The sequence below is a fragment of the Merops nubicus genome, unplaced genomic scaffold (assembly GCF_000691845.1).
Source record: "Merops nubicus isolate BGI_N331 unplaced genomic scaffold, ASM69184v1 scaffold1375, whole genome shotgun sequence".
NCBI lineage: Eukaryota > Metazoa > Chordata > Aves > Coraciiformes > Meropidae > Merops > Merops nubicus.
Window position 1 is genome coordinate 44,115 of NW_008611394.1, and position 12,706 is coordinate 56,820.

Below are 12,706 nucleotides of genomic sequence, written 5' to 3' on the forward strand. Positions count from 1 at the left end.
GAAGCTTTAAAATGGCTGAACTACCAAATGTAGGTATTGGCTTTCCTTTGATTACCCTAATTCCTTACATCTGCTTTAACGTAAGTCCTCATGTATTTTAAAATGTTGCCCTTGACTACTACCAAAACAGCCACTGCCAAGGTAAATGTTTTAACTATTTGGGTGTTTCCTGCAATTATCTTATACTCCATACTTCCTAGAGCTTCAGCTCTACTACAGTGTCATCTGAGGCTCTCTGAAGCTTTCAGGTGTGCACATACACATAGATGCTATCTGAGACCCGATGCTCCTTCTGCTCAAATTACTTTTTGCAGGATTTGGCATGTAATTCGCCTACACTGGAAAATAAAGTCAATTAAAATACCTTTAGAGGTTTACATTCTTATTTTTTTCATAAGTAAAAAACACATAATAAATCAAACTTTGTAATTACCAACACTACAGAAATAAAGGAGTATGTGCTGGTTTCTCATCTGAAGTCAATCAGATCTATAGGTAAGGAATTTGAAGTCATAAACAATAAATATCTGGACGTAAGCTGTAAGAAGTTCCTGTCATCCCTATCTCAGAACAGACATCCTTGAAGTAGAAAGGATTCAGGGAAATCATTAGCCTGGAGTGAGATTAGATAGACAAAAATCTTTCTGTTAGGAAGAGACTAACCAGGAAATGTGTTAGATGCGTGTAAAACAGTGAATATTTTGAAGAAGTCATGGTAATGGTTACTCATTTTCTCACAGCAGAAATACTGTAACTATCTTATTAAAAGAAAAGGCAGAAGGATTGACACAGAAATGATATGGTTTTTTAAGAGAAAGCATAAATACGTATGGAACTAATTTCCCACAAGATCCTGTAGATGTCAAAATACTCTGGCAGGCTCAAAAAGTAATTATCACTGTTTTTTGAAGAAGCTTTTGTTGAAGTATGTAAGATAAAAAGATGAAGACACAACTTTCAGCAAAGAAAGTTTTTCAGTAGGAGAGTGCAGTGTGATAGAAGAGTATGTTAAGGGCATTATCACTCTAAATTGCCCTTATTCTTTATTCTTTCCTTTATCTGGTCACTCTTGAAAACAGGTGTTGTGGTTTAGACCCATCCAGGAGCTGGGCATCATGTGGCCACTTGCTCACCCTCCTCCCACCCCCTGCATGAGAAGAAGAAAAGAGATAAAAATACAACCCCTGTGGGCTGAGATAAGGAGAGTTTAATACAACACCACAAACAGAGCAATAAGCAACAGTAATAACAGTAACAATAATGAAACAATATATAAAGCAAGAGATACAAAGACAGACTACATTAGCTCTGAATAGAAACCATGGTGTGACCCCGGATGCCATGACCCTGGACCTCCTGTCACCGGCATGACATCAGCATGGTATTGAATAACCTATTGGCTGGTTCAGTAGTCTGTCCTGACTGTAGCTCCCTCCCAGCTACTGCTGAAAATTAGCCCTATCCTGGTCAAATCAGGACAACAGGATACTGAGTATATTGGGTTTGCATGGCAAGTTTTTGGTAGTGGTGGGGCTACAGAGGTGTCTTCTGTTGAAAACTGATAGAAGCTTCCCATGTCCAACAGAGACAATGCCAGCTGGCTCCAAGATGGACCTGCCTCTGGCCAAGGTTGAGCCCATCAGCAACGGTGGTAGTACCTCTGTGATAACATATTTAAGGGGAGATAAAAACTGCACAACAGCCTGCAACTGTAGAGAGGAATGAGAATATGTGAGAGAAATAACTAAGCAGATGCAAGGTCAGTGAGGGGAGGAGGTTTTCCAGGCACTGCAGTAGATATTCCCCTGCAGCCCATGGCGAAGGCTATGATGAGGCAGGCTGCTCCACCGCAGCCTATGGAGGGTAACAGTGGAGTAGATACCCACCTGCAGCCCACAGGGGACCCCATGCCAGGGCAGATGGATGCCCAAAGAGGCTGTGACCCTGTGGGAAGCCCACGCTGGAGCAGGTTCCTTGCAGGACTTATGGACCCATGGAGAGAGGAGCCCACACTGGAGCAGAATGCTAGCAGGAGTTGTGACCCCATGGGAGACATGCTGGCACAGTCTGTTCCTGAAACAGTGCACCCCATGGAAGGGACCCACGATGGAGTACTTCATGAAGAACTGTATGTAGCCTGTGAGAGGGACCCATGCTGGAGAAGTTCGTGGAGGACTGACTCTCATGAATGGGATCCCACACTGGAGCAGGGGAAAAGTGTGAGAAAGAAGGAGCTGCAGATACAATGTACGATGAACTGACCACAGACCACATTCCCTGTCCCCTTTGTGCAACTCGGAAGGAGGCAGAGAAAATTTGGGCTAAAACTAAGCCCAGGAAGAAGGGAGGGGTGAGGAGAAGGTGTTTGTTTTTTGTTGTTTTTTTTTTTTTTTTTTAAGATTTGGGTTTATTTCTCACTACCCTTCTCTGCTTTGATTGTTAATAAACCAGTTTCCCCAAGCTGGGTCTTTTTTGCCTATGATGTTAATTGGTGAGTGATCTCTCCCTGTCCAGGCACTACTGAAAAGAGCCTGACACTGTCTTCTTTATGCTATCCCTCCAGGTATTTATATATGCTGATAAGGTCCTCACTGAACCTTCTCTTCTCCAGGCTGAACAGTTCCAGCTCTCTCAGCCTTTCCTCATATGAGAGATGCTCCAGTCCCTTAGCCATCTTTGTGGCTCTTCATTGGATTCCCTCCAGTATGTCCAATATTTCTTTTGTACTGGGGAGCCCAGAGCTGGACACAAGGGAAGAATTACCTGCCTCCACCTGCTGGCAATACTTTGGATATTAGCCCAGACCATTTACTCTCTTTGCTGAAAGGGCACATTGCTGGCTAATGCTCAACAAAGCAAAGCTGCTCTCCAGCTGGGTAACCCCCAGCATATATTAGTGCATGGAGCACGCATGAAGCACACAGTGGTGGAGATAGTGGCAGGACAACATTAAGCAGGACAAGAAAGAAGAGGAGGGAGAAAGGAGGAGGCCTGTGGCAGGCAGAAGTAAATGACTGAGCAGTCAGGGGAGACCAAGTAAGCACAGACCATGGGAGGCACAGTAATGTCATCTTGTACCAGTAACCACCAAAGCTGCTCAAACTGTATTTGATAAAAGCTAGATATATGAAAGGAAAGATGAACTTAACCACCATAGGCAAGCTCCTCATCACATCTTCATCCTCCATCAACCTGCTCTACCGATTCCCTGAAGTGATTATGGAACTGTGATCTAGCACCAAATTTTGCAGTAGAAACTGATAAATATGAGAAACAAAACAAAGCCCAATTCAAATGAAAGCTTTAAATTCCTTTTTTTCTGGAGTATAATGTTTGGTCTAAAGACTACTGCTTTAAGCTTATTTATAACAGTCACTAGCCCTGGGAACACTTTACAGCATTTTTGAAAGTAATTGATAATTTTGGTATTATATTAAACAAGATTAAACAAAGCAAAAGTTTGTGCTCATTAACTTTAAATAGTCAAAGGTATTTATACACACGTCTTGAATTATCATGTACTGATAAGGAAATGAAACACCTGAATAAAGATGTATTGCTGTGTATCACCATCAACACTCCTTTGATGTAAGTAGACCTTACTTACAATATAAAAGCATACAAAGAGCTGGATTTCCTCTTTTCAAAAAATAGTAAAATGGTAATCAATTAAAACACTTCCTTATAACCTATTCTCTTTTTCCTTACCATAGTAATACCAGAGAATTATCACGGTCCTTCATTTCTGAGACTCTAAACATACTTGTTCTTAAAGAAACAGTCAGAAGGTTTATTTTATCCACTATAGTTTGTAACTTTTTGCTTTAGATATTTAGGAACATTAGTTCATGATTTTCACTGTCTAGGGAATACTGTCATTAGCAAGGGAATGTTCTCTGGTACTCTGAGGAAATGAAAAGCTTTTAAGAGCAATCACTGTTAATCACTAATATGCCAATATTACATGCCTTCTGGAACTAAGGATGATATCCAGACAGGACACATTAAATGACTCTGTATAAGCTTTTGATAAAAACATGCTTTGCAAGTTTCACTTTTCTAGTGAAAGCATGGCTTGCTTTCACTAAAAATACATGATATCTAAGAATTCTGCAAGATTTACACTTATTTTACAGGCTATTGAAAATATTCTTTCTGATTCCACAGTTAAGCTCCATTGTGTTTTTAGCATTATTATACTTTGTTACACAATTTCATTTGAGTGCTAAATGCCAAAGGCCATAAAAGGTGATAAATGCAATTAAATTTATCTTTACCTTCAGCTCAGCAGGGGACTTAGCACCTGAACAGTTGCAGCATTCACAGCTGAGTACATGGATTAAAATTACAAACCAATGATTTGAAAGCAATTGTTATAATTATTTTTTTAATATCAAGTATTTTCTATCCAGTGTTAATAGCATATAATATCCTACAGAACTGTTAATCACCTAAAACATAGTCAAATAAAACTGAGAGAATAAGGTTATTTTTTAAAGAAGACTTTTTTTTTTTTTTTTAAATAATATTATTAAACCAGGGGCAGCTCTTTTAATATAGAATCAGAACCTAAAACTAACTAAAATCTTTTTGTGCCCTCTTTCTCTGCTATGCTAACCATGGATGCCTCACACGCCAACACCAAGCCCAGAACCACAGAAGAGCAAGTACACAGCACCCATATACTTCAATCATCAGTAAGGATCCCTGCCAATAAAAAACGCTGGGCCTGCCAAAAGAGCATGTGTCAGCAAAAAATCACAACTAATGCTTCCTAGTAAAAGGCTCTAACAAGTTTATAGATTTGTAGAACTAGAAAGAACTAAAGTCTTCTACTGCTGTTCTCCTAACAAAAAAAAAAAAAAAAAAAAATTATTCTAGTGCAATTTAAGCCAATTACTTCCTGTGAGAGCTACTGTGAACAAAAAGCCAAAAATCTTTTCTCTTCCTGGCAAAATTCTTCAGGACTTACTTTCTCTCCCACTATTGCAACTTTAGAGAAGCAACCTCAAACACTTTTCAACCTATTCTTGAACAAAATCTAGTATACAAAGTTATAGTTCTTTTCTTCTTGATACTGCCTAATAAGTCTGCATCTTTGGGTCATTAAGTAGCCCAGTTGTTGCAGAGTGATTGTTTCCTCACTTCACCAAACATGCAGTACTTAGCTATTGAATACCATAGGCTCCACCACCAGTTATTCTTATGCTGCTGAGATTGTAGTGGCCCATCCTAGAAAGGGATGGTAAATTTAAATAGAAGTGCTTACATTCTTGAAACCTCTATATAAGATCTGAAGTTCCTTCTTTGTGAATTTACTCTGTGCTTCCAGCAGTTCAAGAGCTTCAGGTCTATGTCGTATTGTGGCCATTTCCATTTCATCTTCTACAGTGTCTGCAGAATACAAGAAGCAGAGAAGGAAAGCTCAGCAAGACATATAGGATGTAGAAATATCTAACTGTTGCAGGAAAAAAAAAAAAAAAAGGTTAGTCAAATGACATTCTCTTAAAGAACAGCTTTTTCAGCTTTAAAGACAAATGATATATTCATTTCAAACTCATAGGAAAAGGGTATCTATCTGCTCTGTGGCTGCAAAGAAAAGGGAACAGCAATAAGGATCCAGCTATCTAGATCTTATCACATCAGTAGAAACAGCAATAAACTGGAAAGCCAACATTCTGCAAGGGCATGCATGACACATTATATATGATTTTTCTGTTTCTATGACTCACCGATCAAAGAAAATAATTTTGTAAAACTTTACTGACTCCAGAATACTGGAACTTTCCCCATGGTTAGTTAATGGATGTGAATTCACTGCATCAGACTGGGGTTTTTAGTGTTCTCCTTTTATTGTGAAGTTGCACTTAGGAAAGTGTGTGAGATTGATGTTGCACATTCAACAGCTGACCTGATTTTGGATATGGTATAACAAACTCTTCAGGGAAAACATGATTATTGCTGGTGAGCAGCCTGAATGGTGAACATGATGATTTTAGTGACCTCACCATTATATGAGTAAGAATCTGGATATGCACATTCAAAGTTCACAGCTTACTGCAGCCCTAAACCAATGAGAGAGAACAATGCATTTTTTTTTCCAGGTAGAGTATTAAATGTAAAACTTCAATAAAATAGCTAAAGAAACTCACACTATACATATTTTTATATAGAGCGCCAGCCTATCTGATAAAAAATACAAATGTGTATATCTATTTTTATGTAATCCCAGCATTAAACATAGCTTATGTAGTAGTCCAGACTTAATCAAATCACTCTCTTATTCTGATTTAAGAGTTATACCAACTATAGAAACATAACTCAAGAGAACAAACCAAATTGTCACTTCCAGAATGCTGAAGATATATATTTTATTTTATCAGAGTGTACAACTGCATTATTAAAATGAGTTCAATTTGAATCAGTTCAGTTTTCATACCAGCACAATATTAGAACACTCCATTAAAACAACATTATTCTTATATCTTCACATATTTTTGTTCTGCTACAATGCTAACAGCTTTCAGCAACTGGGGAGATATCTGGCATCAGAAGATATAGTTCAGCTAAACAAAAAAAGAATAACATTTAGACACTTATAATCATAATATACAAACTCTTTGAAGAAATCTTCACAAAACTGTATGGCCTTGTCTTTTCTCCTGTCAAAGAGATGTCGCCATTATCACTCATATTGGGAAGATGATCTCAACATCATCTACATGATACCAGTGTCACTTCCAGTCTTAACTCAGAATGCCCACCGTGTATTGGCTTATGGACAAACTCTAATATGTTTCTCTTTCATTTATATATTTATATACATTATCACAATGAACTTGTATACCACTACCATCTTTGTGAAAACTTCCTAGCTAAAAGCTATTGACAAAATACCTGACACAACTTTATATAGACTTTATGCTGTTTGATAATAGTTTGAAAGGGCTGGTATCTGAACTCACAGGACTATAAGAAAATTTCAGCTGTCTTTTAAAAAGATGTACTGAGGTGCAAAAAAGAAGTCTTGATAATCCTGCCTTTCCAATGAAATTGGAATAAAGTAGTTCCAGAGTCAAGAAACTGTCTTCCTAATCTATGGAAGGTGCAGCAAAGTTCTTGAGTCCCATTTTAATTCCTTATCAGAACATCCAGGATTTGTTTTTGCACAGTTTCTAAAGCCTTTCCATCATGTTTTAATGCATTCATCTTTTATATTCTTTATATAGTCACTAAAGTCTCTGTAACAATGTCATGCTGTGGATATGCAGTCAAATTTTTCTTGTCAACTGCAAGTCAACACTAGGCTTATATTAAACTGGCAAAAGAAATCGACCTGAGAACAAATATTTTTAAAAAGTCATCTGTGTTTTATACTGCATGAGTTATATCAGAGTTAAATGGACTATTGTTTAGACAGAAAGTGACTGTAAATGATCTCTCTAAGCATCCATGCTTAGAAACGTCTGGCTACCTAGAGAGACAACTACAAGATTTTCTGGAAGCTAAATGACTACATGCAATAAATGCGAGGCTAGAGATAAAGGCTAGACAATGTGATGCTGAGCAAAATGTTTGGTATAACCTTAGTAATAAAGATTTTTGTTATGTTTCAATGAATCGGTGAGAATGTAGATGACTGCAGTGTGGTGATGATGTCTGTCTGTTAATGAAAAGGTTCAGTTTAATACTCTTTTCACACTCTATTGCTGTAGTCTGTTATAGATATAAACAAAAAATAACATCAACGTAAACTTCCTTATAATGTGCCAACTATGCTTGTTAAAATACTATAGCATTCATGAATCACTTGCAGGATTTTAATTTTTTCCTCACATGTGACTGCTGTTATCCAGGCTGGGGAAAAAAAAAAAATTAAAAAATGCAGTGAAAATGTGTGAAAATATATCTATTTCTAAACATTAATTATTTCTATGGCATTAGTGAAAAATTAGTTATTTCACTTCTCTAGTTCCTAGTTCCTTCAGCCTAAGAAAATTAAGATTTCTTTTTTTTTTCTTTTCATAAAAGGCTAACATATGTCAACTGAAAAACAGAAAAACAATTAATATTCAGTCATTAGTATATTAAGCAAAATATTCTTACTGATTTAATTAATGGGTAGCTTTTTTCTAACTAAACAGTAAAGACAGTTTTTAATGTATTTGCCATAGGAGATATGTTTTGAACCTTTCATTGTTCATTAAAGAATGAAATGGTAAAAGCAATGCAAAAAAGCAGACATACTCTTCAAATAATGGCAGCTGGAGAACCATGTCCAAAGTTAGGGCTCGGTTCACACCTGTAAAAATTGTGCACATGCATTTATCTTCACCAAACCCAAATTATAGCTCCTCTATTTAATAACTCATGCACACACACTTTTCTTTTCCAAAACCATTCTTGGGTCTAGTCCTATCTCTAAAACATGCATTTAGCTAAGGAAGGAAGGATTTAAGTTTAGGCTTACGAGGCTAAAGCACACAAATATGAAGCAGCAGTGTTTGACATGTTTTGTTCAAGGGGAATGCTGAAATAAGGTTTTGTTTGTTCAGGTAACATTTGTCTGCACATAGTGATAGAAATCAAGTGCAGAAGTGAAAATTCAGGCTATGCATATTTCAACAAATTACTTGTTTTAAATATATTCCCCTTACAATTTCTAAGGAATTCATATTATGTGATTGTTATTGCAGGTAGTCCTGGCTTCATTCCTAGTACATTACAATGTTGCTCCTTTCATGTTAGCAGAAATAAAATAGTACATAATGTCAAAATGGGATGATAAAAAAGTGTGTCTACAATGTTATTCTTATTTAATATAGTATTTTCATTTAATATAACATTCTTACTTAATATGGCACTTCACTATTGACAAAAGTACAGAGAAACATGCTGAATGCATCCTTTTTTTAATTCCTGGTTCTCAAATTTGAAATACTTGATGTAAATTTTATTTTGGTATTTCTTCTGGTTTATAACTTTTAGCAAGAAAATACAAGTTTTGTGTGGTCAAGCTTATTAAGATGAACTCAAAACATTTTTGTTACCTGTGCAGACAAAAAACTCACATTAAAATGTGCAAGGAATAAAGATGTGTTGCTCTCCAACTTCAAACAGATCAAACCTCCTATCCCTTCTCTTCTATTTCCTTTTTCTACTCTATAGCCTGTCACTGGAAGTATTTGAGGCCAGGCTTTGAGCAACCTGGATCTAGTGAAAGATGTCTTTGCCCATTGCAGAGGGGTTGGAACTAGATTATTTTAAAGGTCTCTTCCAACCCAAGGTATTCTTAAACAGAATATAGTTTTATAGTCTAAAGCTATATTACTCAGGTCATGTAGCTGAAAGCAACTTCTACAGAATTAATTACTATCAGGTGTCATGACAGTAATAGACTTTTTTAGGGTATCCTATTTTCAAGTAAAACACATCAGCTGAAGCCACCATGAAAATCACTGTGCATCCACATCTTTAGTCCTATTCATCTCTGAGATCTCAAATATGTAAGGAAAGCAAGTACAACAGTCTTTGCTGTAGGGAAAAAAGTAGGGAAATAGATGAAAGGCAGTGAGGTGGGACAGCAAAAAGAAAGCCTAGGTCAATACCACTGAAGTCTAAGCACTTAATAAGGGCCTGTGGTCATAACAAAGTTACCTTGGGGTATATCTAGTGACCCAAGGTAACTTTGTTATGACCACAGGTCCCAGTTCGGTCCCATACTCACTGGATATGGGGAACTGCTTTTGGAGGCTTTTTTAACTTTAGATGGATTGATACACTTTATCAGAAGAGAATACAGGAAGAACAGAGACCACTCAGCTTCTAATTTTAGATTAATGGCTAGAATTGAGCCAAATTAATCCAGACTGAATTTGGTCCACAAGGGTAAAATCAGATATAGTAGCCAATTTATATAGGAAGACATCAGTATTACTATTATAATCTGTCTCTAAATAGGTATGCATATGTACGTATGTATGTACAGATTGATGGATCTCTCTTCCTTCCTCCTTCATCCCCTGTTTTTACCTGTTAGCTACCCTGAAGAGATTTGATTTCCTCACAGCATAGTAAGACATTAAGGGTAGTGTCAGTGTGCTATTCATTTATATCACGTTCACAGGCTTTAAAAAAAAAAAAATTTCTTATTATTAATTCTCTCTCAGACACAAACTTTAAGTCCCGTTCCCTAAATAGTTTGAAGTTACACAGTCAAAACCTGCAGGGCCAAGCCTTTCCTCCCAGACCAGCATTGCTGATACTATCCTGTGTATTGGATAGCAAGCACAGACAGACATGTATGCATAAAGATACCACTTTTCAAATTCATTGAGAGCAGCCATTTAATTTAACCAGTGAACCACTTCTCAGCTAGCTTGCAGACCATAAGTGCCAACCCAGCAGCTCCTACGTGGCAGACCCTGACACTGGTGTCTTGCCGTCCTGCTCTTGGGGACAGATCTGCTACCAGCCCACTAATCTGTTCATCACTTGATTTCAAACCTCAGCAGAGCATATGGTTACTTCAGCAGATATCTTGTCTCTCAGATGAGCCATTAATGAAAGTATAACTTTCGATGCATGCAAACCTAAAAAAAATATAAAATAAAATTAAAAATAAAACTTGCTTTGAGTAACAGGAGATGTCGTTTTGGCAGCCGAGCAGGGCAAGAGCTTCATAAGTCGCTCTTTAATGCTGCGTTTGGTACTGTTCTGAGCGTAGAGGAAACCTAAAAAATATATTATCAGGACTGTTAACACAGGCTTGAGAACAATTTCTGTACATGCTGCAGAGTTCATCATTATAGCAGAATCCTGTTAGGAGAAGGCCAGACAGATGGCAGCCATCCTGAGTTGCAAAGGGCAACCAGGATTTTTGAGCAGGACAACAAAATAGTTTTGGGGTTTTTTTGGTATTTTTCCAGTAGAAGGGATTTTTTTTTTCATTTTGTTGTTGTATGTGTACATCTCTTGTAAAGGTCTTATAACCCACTTCAAAACATCTAACAGAGAGGTATCAGATTATGTAGTTGAAACAACACAAGGTAAAAGTGCTTGTAAAAATGTTAACACTAAAATATTTTAAAGACTTTGAAGTCTATTTGATTTTGAAGTTTAATATGAAAACCAAAACCAAACAAAATCTCAAAGTTATCTTTTGTTGTCCTTTCTGGCAGTCACATTCCACGGCTGAGTTTTCCCATATAATTCATTCAGCAATTGTGATAACCAGTCTGGTACTTTTGCCTTTTCTGAATATTAAAGTATCAACCATGATATATAGCCAGTCTCCCTTCTCTTTAATATTTGACATTCTATATATATTATCAAAAAAGTATTATTTATATTTTAATTTTTAAATACTGACATAGCTGAATAGTTAATGTTCATGTGCTATAAACTAGGTGAACAGCATTACTAATATTTACTGTGAAGGAAAATGTCAAAGTAACTACCTGTGAAGTTTAACTAACCATTTTATAAAAAATGGGTGATATGAGCAAGCATCTCCTGGATGAATATTTGCTGCAAATAACAGACTCAACATCTGTAAACAGCTGAGTAAATGATTTATGTTCCTGAGAAAGGTAGAGCTTGGTTTGGACATTATGCAACTCCTGCAGTTTTCATCTCTACTGGATGGACTCAAACATGAATATTGCTTTGTGATGACTCTGGCTACAGTGGTAAGAATTCAAAACAGATGGGGCAGGAAATGAAAGACATGACTGGCTGTTTCTGTGCTAGCAGCACAGTCATCAGGATAACCCCTAGTTATCCCCACTATTGAACTTGTGCTGAATACTGATGTTAGTGACATGATGGAAAATAGCTGTCTCTCCATCACCAAATACCTTGACAAAGTCTGTACTTGTATTTGGGAACAGAAAGAGAAAGTGAGAAGGCTTTAAGGATATTAGACTTTGTAAATGAAAGAAAAACTATTTCTCAGTTTATATGTCAGTAAAACATTGAAAGAAATTAAATTGAATAAATGGGGAAAACCAGGAAATTGAGAAAACTCAATCACAGCCTTCAAAAATCAACTGACTATTACCAGGCAAGTTCTGCCTCTATGAGAAAAGCAGCTCTGATGAATGGATGAAACAATGCAGTTTCAACACAAGGTCAGATGAAGCTAAATGACCATCTCTGGAAATGACAAAACCATTTAATACAAATAATAAGAATGAATACACTTATTATCTGTAGCACTTAACCATCAGCTCAACTCAGAAACACTGTTCAGATAAATGCACAAAATAAAAGACAATCTGTGATCTAATGTGTGTCTCAAACTCCATATTTTTAGTTTCAGTACAAAACCTGAGCCTTTAAATGGATACCTTGCAGTCTCAGCTGGCAGTGACTGCAGTATCATATCTGAAAGAAAACTTGTTCACCTTAAAGATTTTTTTTAATTAGAAATTTTTCTAGCATAGATATGATCTAGAAATATCTACATCTAGCTTGTCAATTTGAGTTAAGGTTTGCAAAGGTTTACTCACCGTCTATCATTTACATAATTACATAGGTCCACAACCTATGCAATTACTGAAGATAGATACAGTGCTTTGCAAAACCTAAAGGGACATATTACTTCCAAAGGGTTTGAAGCTCAAAGCCTTGAGTAAGCAAACAATTTTGTTACTTCTATGCTCACACAAAAGCTCATGGTATCCAATGCAAACTATATGGGTTT

At 36.7% G+C, this 12,706-nt stretch overlaps 1 protein-coding gene across 3 annotated transcripts in view; it reads right to left on the minus strand.

Moving 5' to 3' along the window:
- The window catches only part of LOC103773806 (Kv channel-interacting protein 4), a 51,577-nt gene extending 40,852 nt beyond the window's left edge, over positions 1-10,725 (minus strand). The window contains exons 1-2 of one of the 3 annotated variants that reach the window (XM_008941185.1): positions 10,632-10,725; positions 5,270-5,394 (exon numbers count right to left, since the gene is read on the minus strand). In XM_008941185.1, coding sequence (XP_008939433.1) covers positions 5,270-5,394; positions 10,632-10,683 — 177 coding nt within the window. In that variant the 5' untranslated portion in view covers positions 10,684-10,725. Of the gene's footprint in view, positions 1-5,269; positions 5,402-6,889; positions 6,914-10,631 lie in introns of those variants that run through there. The other 2 variants (XM_008941186.1, XM_008941187.1) reach the window with 2 other exon arrangements.
- Positions 10,726-12,706: the final 1,981 nt, after the last annotated feature.